This window comes from Ictalurus furcatus, chromosome 18, assembly GCF_023375685.1.
Source record: "Ictalurus furcatus strain D&B chromosome 18, Billie_1.0, whole genome shotgun sequence".
Classification (NCBI taxonomy): Eukaryota; Metazoa; Chordata; class Actinopteri; order Siluriformes; family Ictaluridae; genus Ictalurus; species Ictalurus furcatus.
The window spans coordinates 21,708,783-21,728,819 of NC_071272.1; the positions used below are offsets into that span (position 1 = coordinate 21,708,783).

The 20,037-nt window shown below is 39.3% G+C and overlaps 1 protein-coding gene across 3 annotated transcripts; it reads right to left on the reverse strand.

The window, feature by feature from the left end:
* Positions 1-1,873: 1,873 nt before the first annotated feature.
* bnip1b (BCL2 interacting protein 1b) lies at positions 1,874-19,850 on the reverse strand. Of its 3 annotated transcripts, XM_053648010.1 has the most exons (7): positions 10,496-19,850; positions 10,238-10,330; positions 6,803-6,894; positions 6,603-6,707; positions 4,586-4,704; positions 3,219-3,264; positions 2,871-3,061 (listed from the first exon to the last, which is right to left on the reverse strand). In XM_053648010.1, exons 1-7 carry the CDS (start codon positions 10,640-10,642, stop codon positions 3,019-3,021), a joined length of 645 nt encoding a protein of 214 aa, XP_053503985.1. In that variant the 5' UTR covers positions 10,643-19,850; the 3' UTR covers positions 2,871-3,018. The 3 variants fall into 3 exon arrangements, with proteins under 3 accessions (XP_053503984.1, XP_053503985.1, XP_053503986.1); XM_053648009.1 differs by lacking the exon at positions 3,219-3,264 and having other exon boundaries at positions 1,874-3,061; XM_053648011.1 differs by having other exon boundaries at positions 2,959-4,357.
* Positions 19,851-20,037: the final 187 nt, after the last annotated feature.

Genomic DNA, 20,037 nt, shown 5'->3' on the forward strand with positions numbered 1-20,037 from the left:
ATCTTGAGGCCATCAATTCAAGCAGGTCTGTTAACGACACTCAAAGGAGGTAACCAAGTGTGTGCATAAATGTAGTATCGACGGTATTGTTACTACCATAGTAGGTTAGGACAGTAACAGCCCATGAAGTGACAGCTCCAGCTGCATTAAATACAAAACTGGAGACTCTCCATCTTCACATTTGACAAACTGGTGAACGTCTGCTGTCAACGATGGCGTCGAGAGAACTCTATAACCAGCGATCTTTTAAGCTCAAGCAAACACAATCGTTACAAATGACATAATGTCCATTTTTTTTCCCAGGTAGGTTATAAGAGTAAATTTATGGTAGTCTTTCTCAAGAGCATGATATATGTTTACGCTCTGATCCACATTTAGGTTTGGACAGTCTTTCTTCTGTCGAGTCGAATCATGCTTGGGAATGTCAAATTTATGTACACTGAATGTATTATTTCTGGGTAAAGCAGAGTGTCAAACGTGATTGTGTGCCAACTGATGCGGTAGAAAAACCGGGACTTGCGATTATAACTAATATCCAGCCACGTGACACGGCTAATTAAATAAACCATTTCATAAAAACGTTAGCAGGAGCACAGGCTTTCATTTGAGCATTTGAAGAAATGGAAAATCAAATTCAGATCTCTATGTTTCTGACCCATGATACGTATACTGACAAACAATAGAAAGAAAATGTTCTTTTTATTTTATTGAAAAGTTTAAAATAAATTGTGTACAACAATTCTAAGCAGGATATGAAACTACAGTAATATTTGGTACCTACCTCATCCTTTTAAAGCGCACCTATTACGGATTTGAAACAAGTAAATAAATAAAAAGCACTTTAACTTTCTCATCTTTTAAACTGCAGCATTACCTCCCCCCCACAGTGTCACAAACGACTCGTTAAATGATCCGTTCTAAAGGATTCGTTCTAAACTCCTCCTTTCAGAGAGCATACTCTGCTCTGATTGGTCAGATGTCCCAGTCTGTTGTGATCGGTCTACCCGATGTCTAAAAGGAAACTCCCACTACCGTAACGAGTTTCAGCTCTGTCTGTTTCGCGAGCAGCCGATGAAGACCGGAGGCGGGGTTTTATTGTTACAAACCTACGCGGATTGGTACAGGAAGTAAACTCTGGAATCACTAACGACTCGATTCGGGTGTTCAGAATCGGTTCCTTCTTTTGAGAGTCGATAACTCGGTTCGATTTTTGAAACCTTGCAGATGTTTTTACATTCTCAAACAGCTCTATAGCACACTACACGAAAGGTAATATTTAAAAAACCATAATAGGTGCACTTTAACATTTAATTATCAAGGCAACTTATTAAATGTACAGAGGTCAGTTACTCTCTGTGTAAATGTACATCTATTTTTTAAAATATTTATTTCTATTTTTCCAAATGTTATGCATGACTTGTACCTTCTGTACCATCATTCGTCACGTACAACAGTACCAGGTATGTGTTATTTTAATGTATTTTCTATACCACTTGTATTATTTATACGTTTTTGTATTGTTGTGTCAAATATTTCAGTATTTCCTTACATTCTGGTAGATCAAATCAAAAATCCACACGTTATTATCCACAAATATTATTTTCCCCACTTAAATGAATGCATTATTGGTCAATAAATTATGTTCGGGACATTTGTGTGCGAATTTTTTTCGTCGTTTCTTCTTATTAAACGACCCAATCTACTCTCAGGCATTCATACTTAGCGAAATGTTTATACAAACACCTCGGGGATGTTTGATGTTTTCTTTTCGTTTTTCTTGGGGGGGGGGGGGGATACAGTTTTGAAATAATTTTCAGTAGTGAATGTGCAACACAGTTCAAGAACAGAACTTAAATTATATTACAACACACACTTAAAAACAGTTCGTGTTTATTAAACAGTCATGAGGTCAACGGATTTGAATTAAAGATGTAAAACAAGGTAACTTTATCACAGTGGAGTCATCTGCAACAAACTATACCTGAATACAGGACACTGAATTTCACAGAGTGAGTGAAATGTGTGTGTGTGTGTGTGTTAGAGTGGGAAAAACACTCAAATGTACAGGACAGGTGGTACTCGAAGACTAGGGTTGGAAACCCATATTCTACTATTTTCTCATGTTCAGAGAAAGAAAAAAAAAATTGATATCTACTTGACAAAGTAATTGTATGTATTAAATGGAAAAAACACTACAGCACCATCAAGTGGTCTGACCTCTGAAGAACATCATGAGATACTAATAGCACCTCATTAATTAATAAATTACTATCAGAACGACTAAGAAAACAAAACAGGCATAATGCAGTGTACCTACACCTCAAGTATGTTTCTTCCCAATACTTCCTTTCAAAAATGTAGGCACAATCAACTCTGTAAAAAAAAAAAAAAAAAACACACAAAAAAAAAAAAACAACTAGAAACGGTTTCAAAATGGCTTAAAAATACGGCTTTCTAAAGGCCGTAAAGACCTCGCAAGAGCAAATAAAACGCTTTTACACTTTCAAATAGAGCGAGAGAAGGCACTTATGCGCACTGGTGTAAAGGTATGGTAAAAGAAAGCTTCGGGGTTTTAATCAAGATGCCTCCAACTAAACATACTTGGGCCAAGAATAAATATATTTCTAAAGAAAACGCTATATACAATGCCATTACTTCATAAACGCCCTTGAAATTCCCATTTTTAAAAATGTTACAACTTTTCCCATGTGCTCATACTGTTTCGTTTGCATAAAGTCAATACCAACGGCCCGACAGAGTATATATATACACACCACACTACCTCCATCACCAGAACAGTGCCAACAATTCAAGTATTTGCATATAGTAAAATAGACACTCGAGTTTTTTTTCCCCCCCTCATCCTAAATGAACGAGTAGAGCCTCTTTTTCAGGATGTAGAGTACGGTGGCAAAAAACAGAGCAAGTGCGAGAAAGATGAGGAGTTTGTCTGTGAGTTCACGCCGGTTGTATTTCAGGAGGAGCTTCCGTCCCAAGTGGATCGTGGACGTCATGGCTTTAAACCCTTCGCTTGTCTCCAGTACTGACCTCGACGATGTAGCTACGGATAGAGCAAAAAAGACGGACTACGTCTGTAACCGAGGCACATTTAGAGCCGTTCATTTAGCAAAAACATGTCGGCATGATTCTAACGCGTGGTCTCAAAGGTGTTATAGGAGCTGTGCTATGTTTTAGGAGAGGTGTGACGTTTTCATTACCCATTTGCATTTTTGCAGATTGGATCGCTGCTGATAGGACAGAGTTCTTGCTCGTATTAAAAAAAAAAAAAAGAAAGAAATAAGGGACATGCATATCAGATCCAGATCAGATTCTCTCCTTAGAAGAGTTGTGCACGCAAGTCTCCATCATTGAACAGCTGATCACTAACACATTAGACTGCGTGTTAAAATCTATAATGAATTCAGAAATGATTAATATGATGCTCATATTTATAAGTAGCTCATAAGTTCCTGGTTACACAAGTGCACCTTTTGACTATATAGTAAACAGTTATACAAGGGACATTATTTACAATCGCACTATTATTTACAATCATTCAGATGAGGATGGTTCCTCTCAAGGTTTCTTCCTCATATCACCTCAGGGAGTGTGTCCTTCGTACCGTAAACTCCGGCTTGCTCTTTGGGAACAAATTTGACTATTTATATAAAGTTGGCTAGCTAAGTGATAGGAAAGTACCAAGGAGAGTATAGGAGTCTCCGGCCACTACATCATCAAACAATAATGTATGGCCAAAAGTTTGTGTACAGCTGATCATCACACTAATATGTGCTTGTTGAACATCCCATTCCAGAGTTGGTCGCCCTTTGGTGTTATAATAACCTCCACTCTCCTGGGAAGGCTTTCCACTGAATTTTGGAACATGGCTGTCGGGATTTGTGTTCATTCAGCCACAAGAGCATTAGTGAAGTCAGTTACCGAAGTCGGGCGAGTCAGCATTCCAGTTCATCCCAAAGGTGTTCAGTGGGGTTGAGGTCAGAGCTCTGTGCAGGACACTCACGTTCTTCCACACAAATCTCCATGTCTTCATGGAGCTCACTTTGAGCACAGGGGCAATGTCGTGCTGGAACAGGTTTGGGCCTGTAATGCTGCTTCAGCATACAAATACATCCTAGACAATTGTGTGCTTACGACGTATCGATGTGATGGGCAGGTGTCCACATACTTTTGACCATATCACGTATAATCAATTACAAATCCTCCCCAAATTAGTTAAGTCCTAAGAAGGTGTCTGGCTTGCTAAATAGATACCGTGGCAAAAACTAACAGGTGTTTCGTCATCAATCGCACATCTCTGCAACTGGATGTTGACGGCATCGCAGGAGATCTCGGCTCTCTTATTGGAGGATTAGAGGATTAAGGTTTATTGTGGCAAAACGTCAGGTATTTATGCAGATTTTACTCTTTAAAATGTTTCACTAATTGATTACTAATCAGATCAGAGGGTCAGTCTCGATTGATAAACGAGCTGTATTTGGCCTGCCATTTGGATAACCCTGATCTAGAGATAACAACAGACATCATTAAATATAATATATAATAACAGAAAGCTGTGTGCTCTTACCCAGAGTGCCAATGGTCTCCTCACTTTGCTTCACCTGTTGGGCCATCAATCGGCTGATGCTCATCAAACTCTCAGTGATGCCACTGGATGTCTCCGTCAAGTTCTCCTTGGTGGCCTTCCTACCATCAAACAAATACAAGATAAAGTTATGGTCAGTAAGTCATCTAGGAGACATCAGAACAGCTTCAAAGTGCCTTGTGAGTGAGTTTCTCTGGAACTGTCCTGGAGGAATTATATCCAATTGATATTTCCCTCCGTTGCTGTTTTGATGATGGTGGAGGACAGTGCCTTCTAACAAACCGGTCCAAACATCTTGCACAGAGGTGTTCAACTGGGTTGAGATCTGATGACTGCGAAGTCACAATCCACCACAGATCATCCGTCTCAGTCAGCCTGAACACCGGAACCCCCACGGTGTTGTGTAGCGAGTCTTCCGCTGTACACACTGCTCACCCACGTCTGTGTCACTAAACATCACAGCGACCACATCACGATGTTTGCGAACGACAGCACTGTCACAGGGTTCATCAAAAACAATGATGAGACGGCCTACGAAAGAGGAAGTGAGACAGCTTGAGGTCTGGTGCGACGATAAAAATCTCTGTCTAAATGTCAGCAAGACTAAAAAGACCGTTGTCGACTTCAGGAGGACGTGAGCATCTGGAAACTGAGCAATTTCAAGCTTTTGCGTGCGCAGATCACAGACGACTTGACATGCTCAGTGGTGCTACTTGCATGTGTGAAGATGCACGTGCACACCCGTCCTCAACTGTTTCTACATGAGCGTCAGCGAGCGTTCTGCCTTGTAGCTACAGCATCTGAAACTGCAGAAACTGCTCTCGGTTGTGAAGGTTGTGAAGACTGCCCAGTCCATTAATGGATCATGTTTGAATGCTACTGCAGGACTGTTTTGAGCACACAGTCTGGAATATGTTCAGAGACACCGCTACATACCGCAACAACACAGACTTGGAGGAATACACAGCATCAGTGATTGGCTAGATCAGAAAGTGCATCGATGATGTAACTTCCTTCAAGACCATCGCAAACCAGAAACCGGTGCAGAGGTAAACTTGCTGTTGAAAACCTGAGAGACGCTGCTTATAGGTCTGACGACAAGGCAGCCCTCTGCACAGCAAGCGAGAATCTATCCCGGGGGTATCAGAGAGACAAAGCGCAACTACGCAGGAAGAAGCACAGTCACTTCATAAACACTAAGGTGACAAGGCGTATATGGCAACGTATTCAGGCCATCACGGACTACGACGGTCTACACCACCTGTCTGTGATGATGACGCCTCGCTGCCAGATGCACTGAAGGATTTCTACGCACGGTTCAAAGCGCAGAACGACATGCCAGCGTGGAAGACCACCCCAGCTCCCACTGACCGATTCCTTTGTCTGCATGCAGTAGATCCCAGGAAAACTCTGTCCAGAGTTAACCCACGGAAAGCTGCAGGTCTTGACAACATACCTGGCCGGGTGCTCAGGGAACGTGCTGATCAGCTTCAACATTATTTCTCTGAGCCAAGCAGTCATCCCTGTGTGCTTCAGGACGAGCACCATCTTCCCTGCACCGAAGGATAAAGCAGACACTGTCAAACAATGAATGAATGAATGAGTGTCCACACGCTCCTCATTAACTGGAAAAGCTTTTTACTCTTATCCAGATTCAAACACAGCGCTGATCTAATTGTGGAGCGGCTGTGGATCAGGTGGTAGAGCGGGTTGTCCGCTAATCGTAGGGTTGGCGGTTGGTTCGATTCCCGGCCCACGACACCACATGTCCTTAGGCAAGACACTGAAGCCCAAGTTGCTCCCGATGGCAAGTTAGCGCCTTGCGTGGCAGCTCTGCTACCATTGGTGCGTGAGTGTGTGTGTGAACGGGTGAATGAGACACACTCACTCCAAAAGCAATTAATGTACATCTGATCACTTCAATTAAGTAGCAAGTATTTAAAGTCATTCGAAAGCGGTTTGTTTCCCCTCAACACGTAGCACTGAGAACTTGACTTACCTTTGCCTTAATGACGAGTCCCCGCCGTGTACTAGCTCGTCTTTTTCCAGGTTATCGATGGCCAGCTTGCAGGCCAAGTTGGCTTTCCTCCATGCTGTCTGGTTACTGGTACAGAGGTGCAAAAACAACCATGACAGTAAATATACAGGCAACATGAAAAGTACAGCATGCAAAGAGCACAAGTCCCCTGAGCCTCTCACCTTAACATTTGTTTGTGATGACCTTCTGTTTCAGCCATAATACTGTTCTTATCGGTCTCTTTATCTTGTTCTTTAGCCATTTGTTCCATATCCTACCACCAAAAAGGGTGCATTGATCAGTTGATCATTTGTTGCAACAAAGGACATACTGGAACGACGACGATTATGGAGCTTTTCTGTAAATTCACCCAAAGGTGACAGATCTGAAATTCCCGGGGAAAACGTAGACACTTTCAAAGTGGTCAAAAAAAAAAAAATTCATGAATTTAGCTGTGTCAGTAGAACATAATATCTTTGGCGCATGACTGTGATTAGCTAAACGTTGACCATTCTGAAAGCATCTACATTTCCCGGGGAATCCCAGACTGTTCATCTTGTAACAAATTTACATTTCATCTTTAGATGTGAATTTTTGATATTTTGTATTTAGGGTCGAGAGTTTTTTTTTCGAAATCTTAAAACTGTACAAAACAAAGACAAAGTTCAAAAACAGAGAAAAAGACATCTGCAAACGTTAATCATAATCAAATGAAATCATATTCAAATAGTTTTCAGCTTTTCATCCATCCAACTCCCATCCGGAGTTGAAGTGGGTGTGTTAGAACAGGGGGTACAGGGAGGTACAGGACATTAGGGTACTCTAGGACCAGGGTTCAAAGGTGACAAGTGGAACAATCTAGTAAAATGCCGCCCACAGCATAAGAGCGCAACCCCTCAAGTTTTACCATTAATTTGTCACCAATCTGTATATGAGGACTGCAACTAACAATCGATAACGCTCACTTTGAAGAAAGAAAGAAGAAAAAAAAAAATCGACATGGATTTTTATATTCAAGTACTTGCTGCGTGCACTGTGTTCAGGTTTGAGACAATTTTAAAGAAAACAAAACAAAGGACCCTGGGTTTCAATTGTAAAATAAGTCCGACAGAGCCGTCAGATCAAATGTGAAAAAAAAAAAAAAAAGGTTTAATAGCAGCAAAAAGAAAGCTGTTTTTTTTTTTCTCAATGAAAAACACTGGTAGTTTCACTCAAACAAGTAAAAGCCAGATAAAAAACCACAGATAGTAGTGTGAGCATTTACTACATTTCATTCAATAGGTTTTTTTATGTAGTAGTAAAATGTGTAGCAATTATATTACTCGATTAGGCTGGTTAAGATATTTTAATTTTTTTTTTTGCCTGTTTAATTTTGGCTTGTTAAAGATTAATGATGAATGTCCATGTGCACAGTTTAGATAAAAAGGTAGAAAGAAAGAGCACAAATTTCAGATTTCTTGTGCAATTCTTGAAAATAAATTCCTTATCAAATCCCTTACATAATAGACACCATTTAATATATATATACGGTATCAGTCTTAAAGGCTCAGTAAGAAGTATGTTAAATTCTAAGGAAACCGGTCATGTAAACCAATAGTTTTCATATGTTAATCAGCAGTTTTCTTTTTTTTTTTTTTACTTCTAGCAAGAAAACCAGCTTTTGCTTTGTGTTAAGACTTTGCCCACTTCCTGCTTCCTGTGGGTTTTTTTGGTTTTTTTGTTCTTGTTGTTGTTGCAACTTAGTATCATCTAGTAAAACAGTACTAGATTAATTAATAAATACATTTTCTCATGAAAAATTATACAAAATATCGACAAAATATTCATCCTCAAATGTCAATTTAAACTGGAAGGGAGAAAACTGTTCTAAATGAAGTTGTAATAAGGAACGGTATGTATATAATTAATTAAGATCACATGAGCAAGAGCGCTGTACAGTACAGCGGCAGGATCGCGAGTGCGATGCTTCTTTAACACAACGGTTCTATAAAAAGAAATTAAAATGCTTAACTGAAATTTCAGACCCAATGAGCCTCATTTAGCAAGATGGATATGAATGGATTTATTTGTAAATCCTTCATATGAGCATTTAACACACGTATTCATAAAAACCTCGTACATTCTGAGAAACGCATCATTCGAAATGCATGCGTACGGAGACTAACTGACGTGCACCTTCGACTTGGTCGGCTTCAGATCATAATCTGTATGGGTTGCTGTACTTTTATATATGGCATATAACGACAAGGTTACATGGCTTGTTTTTATTTATATGTTTACAGCATTTATCCGGAACGATAGAACTTATACTAGTGCACTGTAGCTGATCAAAAACACATCCTCATGCTAGTCCATTAGGTCTGGGAGCAAGAAAAAGCAAAAGAGAAAAATTTTGTAAAAACCAGTTGTTGTATATTATTTATTAATTAAACAATTTAAAAAAAAAGTAAGCCAGCATAAATTAAGACAAATAAAACGAATCGTTTACCCTCATTGTTCATTTGATTTTCCCAGCTGTCTGTGCAACTGAACTTTTTTTTTTAAATTAATAAATAAATAAAAGTTTTGTGGACATCACTAAATGCAAATGAGGTGTGCTGGAAATTTGCTTTGCACGTTGTGGGTGAGCAACATACGCACGTGAGTACAAAGCAAATTGGGTGGAAAGTTTTCATTTAATTTGGCTCATGCAAATTTACACACCACTTTAAATTAAATGAGGTGATCAATGATAAGTGATGCCCATTGCAGGCAAATGTTCTGTATATTTTTGCTCAATGAAAATAGTTCCCAAAGAAGCCACAGCTGGATAGAGCATTGTGTGTTGCCATGCGATAACTGACAGCCTGTAGAACATGTAGTAATGGTTTCAATGTAATGAACTACTGCTAGAATGTGAGTGTTATGTAGTGCAGTGGTTTTCAAATTGGGGGCCGCCCAGGGGGCCTCAACAATTTGGTCGGAACCACCAAGCCCATCCCTCCCACGAGTATGTTTTCTCTTTCTCACTCTCAGACAACCCCCCCCCCCACACACACACACACAAAATCAATTCCTAATGTAATGTAAATATGTCAGATGTGATTATTAATAAAAAAAAAAGGGGAGGGGATATATTCAGAAGTCTGTATTTTTAAAGTGTGAGACCAATAAAGGTAATGGTTTTAATGGGAATTGTATTGGTTTTATTGGAAACTGGAATTGTCCCTGTGGTTATCTAATGGTAATTTGTTACCTTCTATTGGTGGCATGTTATGTCTAGTGGATACCATTAAGGACCAATAAAGGTAATGGTTTTAATGGGAATTGTATTAGTTTTATTGGAAACGGGAATTGTCCCTGAGGTTCTCTACTGCTAATCTGTTACCTTCTATTGGTGGCGTGTTATGTCTAGTGGATACCATTAAGGACCAATAAAGGTAATGGTTTTAATGGTTAGCTGAGGGATTGTAATGGTATTTGTGGTGGAAACCATAAGAATTTATGTGACGTATCTATTGTTTTGGTTGTTGTTTTTTTTTTTTGGGGGGGGGGGGGATCAGCATGAATATAATTAAACGATTCGGATTAGTACATTTACAATGTAAGTGGGTTAAATGTGATGTATATATCCTGACCTTTATTCGTTGAGTTAAGTGCTTGGATTTTTCCTTCACTGCAGCGTTCAGCTCCATTAACACGCTGTGTGGACCGCGACATTCTCGTATATCCTGGTATGAAAAACACAGCGAAGTGGAAACACGAGCAAAACTTATCCTGTTTCATTTCATCTACGTAGTTACTCATATTTACTGTGAGGCTAAAACATTTACAATTTAACCAACACTACTGAACACTAATGACGGAAAAAAAAGAGTTTGCACCCTACACCCTACCTGAATGAGAGCTTTAATCTCTAAATCATATTTGATGATTTCTTGCACACATATTCGAAAAGAGACGTCAGAAGACGACGCCATCTTTGTTGTGGTACGTAGAGCGAAAAGGTCCAAAACAAAACGAAAACGCTTTTTTGACGCCATCTTTGTTGTGGTACGTAGAGCGGAAAGGTCCAAACAAAACGAAACCGCTTTTTTGACGCCATCTTTGTTGTGGTACGTAGAGCGAAAATGTCCAAACAAAACGACAACGCATTTCTTTTTAGCTGAAAGGAGAGCTCCTCTAAACAAATTCAAAACTTTGGTGTTTTTTTAGTCCTTTCTACTATTTTATAGTAATAACCTTTCAAGTAAAGTGAAGAAAAACTTCTTATAAATACGTTGTTCTGAAATAAATTTCTACATGGAAATTCACTTCACCATTACACTCACAGTCCACTTTAATAGGAACACCATGGGGGCAGTACACCAAAACTGGACAGTTGAAGACTGTAAATAAACCAGGTGTATATTTATTTTTCCCTAATCTTCAACTGCTCAGTTTTGATAAGTCTGTGCCCATGATTCTTGTTCTTGGCTGACAGGAGCGGAAGCCGATGTGGTCGTCTGCTCTTGTAGCCTATCCAGCTCAATGTTTGAAGTTTTGTGCATGTTGAGATGCTTTTCTGCTCACCACGGTTGTAAAAGTGAGCATTTGAGTTACTATAGACTTCCTGGCAGCTCAAACCAATCTGGCGATTTTCCTGATCAACAAGGCATTTCCACCCACAGAACTGTCGGTCCCGCAATGGTTTTTGTTTTTTGCGCCATTGTCTGGAGACTGTTACGTGTGAAAATCAAAGCCGTTTATGAAATACTCAAACCAGCCCATCTGGCAGCAACAACCATGCCACGGTTAAAGTCACAGAGATCACGCTTTTCCCCAAGCTCTTGACTTGTATCTGCATGATTGGCTGACTGGATTAATGAGCGGGTGTACAGGTGTTCCTAATAAAGTGGATGGTGAGTGTACATTTGTCTTATTTCAACTATAAACCATTTTTTCTCAAAATGTCTCGTACAGTAAAAAATATATTCAATGTAGTGTGTCCAAATCTTTTGATTGGCAGAACATTCCATCCATCCTACACTTACCCTACACTTATTCTACACAGGGTTGCAGGGAGCCGGGAGCTGATCCAGTTTTTAACAAAAAATACAGTTTTTAAACGATAATGTTATTTATTGAAGCAAAAAAGGTATCCAATACCAACTGGGCCTGCGTGAAAATGTATTTGCCCCCATAGTTACTAATTCCCCAAATCTATGAAACTGCATTCATAATGGAGTTCAGCTGGACTAGACACAACCAGGCCCGATTACTGCAAACCCTGTTCAATCACATCAACACTTACATACAACTTTTTCAACAGCACAAAGTCGGTTAAAAGGTCTTACCCAGTAACACACTATGCCAAAATTGAAAGAAATTCCAGAAATGATGAGGAAGAAGGTGATTGAAATACATCAGTCTGGGAAGGGTTACAAAGCTATTTCAAAGACTCTGGGACTCCAAAGAACCACAGTGACAGCCGTTATCTCCAAATGGAAAAACTCGGCAAAGCAGTGAACCTTCCCAGAACTGGCTGAACTTTCAAAATTCCTCCAAGAGCACAGCGACGATTCGTCCAGGAAGTCACAAAAGAGTCAAGGACAACATCAAAGGACCTACAGGCCTCTCTTGTATCGATAAAGGTCACTGTTCATGACTCCACTATCAGAAAGACACTGCGGAAAAATGGCATCCATGGAAGAGTGGTGAGGTGAAAACCACTGCTAACCCAGAAGAACATTAAGACTCATCTGAATTTTGTCAAAACAAACCCTGATGATATTCAAACCTTTTGGGGGAATGTTCTGTGGATTGAGGAGTCGAACGTGGAACCATCTGGAAGACAGTGGTCCCGTTACATCTGGCGTAAACCAAACACCGAATTCCACAAAAAGAACATCATACCTACGATCCATAAGTTGAAACTCAAGCGTGACTGGATTATGCAGCAAGACAACGATCCAAAACATAGGAGTAAATCCTAGTCCTAGAAGTAAGTGAAAGTCTGATCTCCAGTTATTGGAAGCGTTCGGTTGCAGTTATTGCTGCTAAAGTCGGCACAACCAGATTTTAATTTTAAGGGGGCAATTAGTTTTTCACATTGATGATAGATGTTGAATAACCTTTGTTTTCTTGCTTCAATAAAATAAATAAATAAACAAACAAACAAACAAACATTTAAACAAGGTTACAAGGTTCCTTCTCAGGGACTTAGAATTTCAAAATCCTGCGTACATTTTCAACGGGATTCAGGTCAGGAGATCAGCTAGGCCATACGAGGTTATTTTGGCTGTATGTTTGGTGGTCTTGTTGAAACCTCCATTTTCAGATAGAGATTCAATTTCTTTGCCAATTACACATTAGGCAGATGAACATTACTTTTAGCATATTTATCAATGAATATTTATGTAATATTTATAGAAGCTATAAAGCTTAGAATTGAGATCGGTTTATATATATATTTTTTTCCACTATGATCACATTGTAAATAGTTTGTGGAACCTAAATGACTAAACGTCTTGTCGATATGACTTTTTCCACTTTGTCCATGTAGGGAAAACACGCCTATTGTTTTTTATTCAGAGAGACTGCGTTACTATTTCCAAGATCAAAGCAGTTGCAGTGTAGGGACCGGGGAAAACAAAGTTAGTAAGGGACAATACGATAGTCCCTTTGAGACTGGAGCAGTGATTTCAACGAGTGAGTCATAACTATTGATTTATTGTATTACTGGGCCACATGGGAATTTTGGTTAAGGATTGTTGTGCCATGAGGACAACGACAAATATTTGGCTTGAAGGACGCAAAAAGAGAGACAGAGCGAGACGGGTCATAAGCTAGAAAATATACGGAGTAAGACGGGGTTTGGGGTTATCCGGGCCATTTGGATATCAGGACAGAAATGTAAATTAAAACCCCAGAAACTAAAATACGGCTGTGTCTAATTTTTATTTGTGATATTAAAATCAATAATAGCATTAGACTATCATGGTTACAAGCAAAATTGTGGTACCAACTCCGGGCTGATACAATGCAGAGACATAATTACGGATAATACAAAATGAGAAAGAAACAAGAGGCACAACAGCACAAGTAGTTCAAAATTCATCACAATGGATTTTAAGTCTACTTCGTATCTGTACATTAACAATGCTCAAGTAACCGAGTTGTTTTCCAACCAGTTGTGCCTCTAAAAATGAAAGAAACAAAACAAAAAAAAAAAAAAAAACGTGAGAAAGAAAGAAAGGAAGGAAAAAAAAATCCAGCACAACACTGAAACATAAATAGAACAACTGTTAAGATATTGTATTTGAACAGGCATATATGTGAACTACAAATATAGACATTGCTAATAGGATCAAGTAACTGTTAGTTTCAGTAGGATACACTGCAGGTTTCTGCTTTAGAATCACCAAGAGATCTAGAACAGAGCACTTCGCAATGAAATACAGCCTTCCTACTGTGACAAAAAGAGATTTTACACTTGGGGGGGAGTACACACACAGTACTAGCTACTTAAAAAGATCCCATGCTAATTTATCTAGTAGAATACCATACAACATCAGAAGCATGACATCAAGGTAATGAATTGTGAAATTTTTTCTTCTTCTTCTTCTTCTCCTTCAAATGGCTGACGATTCCTTCAATTGAAAATTGAACGTTGTATGGGTTTCGAAACGAGCAAAGTCTTTTTTTTTTTTTTTGGCGGGTTTTCGTTTTACCTTTTTGTAAACCCCACGCCGAAGGTCGATAATTAGCAAGAACGATCGAAATTTGGCAAAGTTTGGAAGGAGATGTAAATCATTGCAGTGTGATGTGTGAATGTGGTGCTCAGAAAAAAAGTACAGGGGTTCTGTTATTATCAGGTTGTGTGGTTGTCTTCTGAACGTGTTCAGGACACAGTCGAGAAAACTGGGGCCAACAGTCCAGGTGACCCTACTAGTGCTCCAATGTCCTCCTTAAAGTAAAAAACAACAAACAACAAACAAACAAACACACACACAAGAAGAGCTACCACCGCTACATTTACACACCCTTCTCCCACCCGACCGCAGGTTCTGTCCATGCCCATCATAGTCATCCTTTAAAGAGGACGAGGCCTTGGCACGGGTGTTTACAGTGGCTCCAACTGATGTCAAATTGTCCACTGTCCAGCACAGTTTCTTGCAAGGGGGGGGGGAGGGGGAGGGGGAGGGGGGGAAAGAGGGGAAAAAAAAAAAAAAAAAAAAGTCCACGAGCCTGACAACAGATGCTAAGTCACAGCTCTCATACCACCGAGGGTGTTCAAGTATGTATTTTCAAAATTCAGCACCAATGGGCAGCGACACGGGACTCCTACCCAAAGTCCATATTTTGTTTTGCACAAATTAAGAGCTTCCTTACGTCCAAAAGCATGGAGGGAAGCGATGCGGCTATAGAGAGAAGACTCTGCACGTCTCGACGGAGGCGGTCAGGGAAAACATGCTGTCAGCTTGTACACGTGGAACGTCAACTGCTTCACTAACATATGAGCGAAAACAATACAGTCTTCTTGCTTCCTGCCCTCTCATCCACCGAAACAGGATCTCGGATCCATCGATTTCAGACAGGTCTACTTGTGTCGTTGTATTTGTATTTGGAAAACTGGGATTTCTGTTCGTCGGAGAGTAAACTGGTCAAGGCCATTTCCGTCGGTGCACGAATAACACTGTTCCGAGTAAAGTCACACATGGTAAATCAGAGGAACAGTACAACCAGAAGAATTGAGAGGCACAGTAATCTTGAACATCGGTGAGGGGACACAATGCTTACAAAGTCTGACATCGTCTTTCCAAGCTCCTCGGAGGGCCCTACGGAAGTCTTTAATCCACTACAGGTCTGCTAAACGTATTTCAGCAAGACCTTCTCATATATCATTCTGGAATTATGGAGAACAAAAATCAAGTTTCTTTTTTTTTTTTTTTTTTTTCAACTTCATATATCACTGTCAGCAAGCTGAGAAAAGAAATGAAAGTACAGGAAGTGTGATGGCAAGTAAAGATTACCGGAAAAGAAAAAAGAAAGAAGGTAAAGACAGTTCAGACTTGTGCATTCATCTACAAAACAAGAAAGAAAGAAAAGAAAGAAAAACGTGTGTATATTAACAATAACATTTTAAAACAAGTCTACATTATGACTGCAGCACTGTTTGAACGGTCTCTCAACGAGAATGTTCCACGAGTCATAACGTACAAGCTTAACATATTGAATTCTTCACTGAAGGAAGACTACATTCATCTTTACATGAAAACTGTCTGAGGCAAAGCAGCAACAGCTCTCATTCTACAGAAAGCTCAACACGATAAAAAGAAAACAAAATCTCGATTTTAATTCTTGGCATAAATGGGCTGAAGTCTTGATTTCCTTAGAAAACATCAATAAAAATCAAGTTCCTTTTGTTTGAATAAGGCACCTGATTTTGCAGGCATCATTTGAAAAACAAACAAAAATCCTTTTGTAATTTGAAGAAGTTGTTAAACCAAGTGCAACGAGGGTCTTTTTCAGCTGGAAGTTTCTGCAATCACAAACAGCTGGAGTGCCACTGAATTACGTCTACATCGAAATCTATAATACATCCCCCTTTGTGCTCATCATTTAAGGTCAGTGACGTGATTGGTTAGTACAGTCATGGACAAACGTAACGGCAGTGACGTAAACGTTGTGTTTTGCAGAAGTTTGCTGCTTCAGTGTTTGTAGCATTTTTTTTTTTCACGTTTCTATGGTATACTGGAAAACAATGATAAGCATTTCATGAGTTTGAAAGGCTTTTGTTGGGCAAAAACATTTATAGTATTTATAGTGTTGACCCTCGTTCTTTATAACTTCTGCAATTCAATCAGGAATACTGGATACCAGCTTCTGGGACGAATCCTGACCGATGGCGATCCATTCTTGCCTTATTAGTGCTCGGAGTTTGAATACAATTTGTGGGCTTCTGCTCGTCCGATCGCCTTTTGAGGACTGACAGGTTCTCTACGGGTTTAAGATCCGGGGGTGTTGTGTGGATACGGATCCAAAATTTCAAACGTAATGATCTCCAAGACGCTTCATTATCACTCTTGCCTTGAGACATGGTGCTCTGTCATGCTGGAAAAAAACGCACCACCGAATTGCTCCTGGATCGTTGGGAGAACTTGCTCTTGGGAGGACGTTTTGATACCGTTCGTTATTCATGGTAGGGTTTTCGGGCAGAATTGGAAGAGAACCCAGTCCCTTGGATGAAAAGCAGCCACACACATGGATGGTCTCAGAATGCTTCACTGTTGGAACGAGACAGGACTCACGCTAGTGGTCAGCTTTTCTTCTCTGGAGGTCTCAAACAGTCGGAAGGGGGCTTCATCGGAGAAAATAACTTCGCCCCGGTCTTCTGCTGTCCAATCCTTGTACTTCCTGCTGTTTACCTTTGAGAGAAGTGGCTTCTTTGATGCCCTTCTTGACACCAAGCCGTTATCCAAAAAAGTCTTCGCCTCACTATGCGTGCAGATGCACTCACACCCACCTGCTGCCGGTAGCGATCAAGCTCTGCACTGGTGGTGACACGATTCCGTAGCCGACTCCACAGGAGGACACGGTCTTGGCGCTTGCTGGACATTCTGGGACGTCTTGAAGCCTTCTTCACTGCAGTTCTTCACCTCTCTCCTTGAAGCTCTTGATGATCTGGTAAATGGTTCCTTCAGGTGCAATATTCTTTGCAGCAATTTCCTTGCATGCGAGGCCATTTTGATGCAAAGTGATGATGGCTGCATGTCTTTCTTTGGAGGTAACCATTACTAACACAACACCACAACGATTGGAAGCGCTTCTTCCCTCCTTTTACAGCAGTCCTCTTATAATCCAATCAGAACGATAGAGTGATTTCACCTGACTGGTACTCGTTCACTAGTACCTTCCTACGTGCTGATGATCAGTGAAATGATGTGAGCTAGTCGTTTTGTACCGGGCCAAATAAAATTTAAAAAACCCCCAATGAAGTGTGTGTGTGTTTTTTTTTCTTCCTGATAAAGTTTTAAAGTTTCTGACAAACTTTTTGCAATTATTAAAAAAAAAAAAATTGCATCTGATCACTCTGCACGATAACCTACAAACAATGTGAATCAACGCCCCACCAACTGAAGCAGCAAACCTGTGCGAAACACAACATTTATATCACAGCCAATACTTTTTAACCATGGCTGTAGATTCTCCTTAAAACAGGCTCATTGGATGGTCGATTACTCTGTCCTGTATGAAGTGAGTTAAGTCAGCATGCACAACGTTCATACTTTGTCATCATGCTCGAATAAATCAGATATTCATGAAACGGTACAAAAAACAAAACAAAACAAAACAAAAAAAACTTCAAAAGAACATTTACAAGCAAACGTAATCTTGAGGAATGCCATTCTATAGTACTCTTGAAGCGATGGTGTTTAAGCAACTAATCTCACACACCTACTTCTGTGCAACAATGTTTTAGGCTTTTAATTAGTAACAAAATAAAAGCAAAAACGCTCGGTGAAAAGGTCATTACACGAGAAACAAACTGACAAAACAACATAACAGACAACCATCCAATAGGTTAAATACACTAGAATGGGCATGTTTATTTAGCAACAGTAAGACAGGCTGCCTCTCATAATAAATGTTTGTCAAATGCTCTAAACCATTTATCATCCTTTTAATAGTAAATTATGGCCACCAGAAGGAACAACTTTTAGACTTAACCTGAACATTATTAGATACAATTTCTTAGAAAAAAAAACAAAACAAAACGAAACAAAAACAAACAAAAAAAAAAAAGGAGCAAACATTTCTTTACTGGGAAAGTTGAGAACTGAAGCAACATCCCGTTTTACTACAAAGACATACAAAAATGCACCACTTAGAGCAATGTCTCTCACATGCTCAGGACATATATTTACAAAAGAAAACTAGGCATGCCAAAATTACAAATGAAACGGAAAACACGTGAATGCAAACAGCTCTCTCTCTCTTTTTTTTTTTCTCAAACGTGTACTGTAGCCATTTTGGAGAATTATGCAAGAAACGTTTCAGTAACTTTCTACTAGGATTCCAACTGGCCGTTCTTTGTACAAATACAGTGGCAAATACTTAAACAATAAAAAATATTTTAGTTAGGAGTGGGCTCACACACACACACACACACACACACACACACACACACACGTCAAACAGAACAAGGAATGATTACTGATCTTCTGTACAATTTTACAAAATGATTAAGCAGCTTCAACCCAAAACAAACATTCATTTAAATTTTTTATATAGTGCAGACAACAAATAGAAGCACAATTTGGATTCAATAGCTAGCTTACTCGTTTTAAGATTGTAATCTGGCAATAATAAAGTTGAAATGGTAAATGAGATTCAGGATAATATGCAAAAACAAACAAACAAACAAACAAACAAACAAAAATACATCAAATAAACAAAAAACAATAAAATTGCTGGTTGGATCGTTATTTCTACCTTGGAAAAGCAGTATCAGTTGGAGGAGTATGAAGCAAATACAATAAAGGAATACATGCAAAATAAAATAAAATAAAAAGTTATGTACTCTAACTACACAATTGGTATTTTAAATATATCCCAGCTTAAGATAAAGTATGTATAATAAAATTAAAAAAAAAGTTTTGAAGATCAGAAATTCAAACTTCTTTTGATTAACCAGATTTGCAGCAGAGGCCCCATATTAACTCGAACTTAAAGTATATGTAAAACTCACATGATGCGATAGCTCTTTTTCATGCTGTTTTTTCAAAAACAACAGGAAAAAAAAAAAAAAAAAAAAGAGAGAAAAGAATTAAATTACTGGCTTTGAATAACAACCATTTCCTTAACTGTTCGAATGCCACAGAGTCTCCGAGTTAAACACTTAAACTCGCAATGTCGCATCAAATGCAAGAACCTGAAATAAGAACACGAGAGTCGAAGACAAACACAGATACTTTCCCACTACAGCAGGCCACTGACTTATAAACATGCACCTCCACCTTAAATCCCCATACTCGTTATCACTTGCCAAGTGTTTGGTTGTTTTTAAAAAAATTTTTTTGGTGGTTTTTTGATTACAAATTGGTCGTAACTATTGAGCGCCAACGCCAGGCTACGAAGCTTTAGCTCAAGTTGGTGCGACGAAGGCCCGGGAGATGTCGTCACAGCAACAAAGCTTTTAGAGCCTTCTATCAAGAATGGATGGGTGTTTGGAAAGGCATACAGGATGTAGTCTGATTAATTCCCTATGGCAAACGAGATTTGCCTTACAGTACAACGATATAGGTTTTTTTTTTTCAGTTTTTTTTCTGAGCCACTAATAAGGAGCTGACGCGTCCTCAAACACCTCAGAATTCCCCAGTTAAGTACTCATTACTTCTTTTTTAAAAAAAAAAAAAAAATTATTGATAACAATATTCACCTCTGGCAATGCCCA

Coding starts and splice junctions, on each gene's coding strand:
- bnip1b (XM_053648009.1), bottom strand. CDS start 10,642: ATGGCGTCAAAAAAGCGTTTTCGTTTTGTTTTGGACCTTTTCGCTCTA. Junction 10,331..10,495: donor AGATTAAAGCTCTCATTCAG/GTAGGGTGTAGG, acceptor TTTTCATACCAG/GATATACGAGAATGTCGCGG. Junction 6,708..6,802: donor CATCACAAACAAATGTTAAG/GTGAGAGGCTCA, acceptor CCTCTGTACCAG/TAACCAGACAGCATGGAGGA.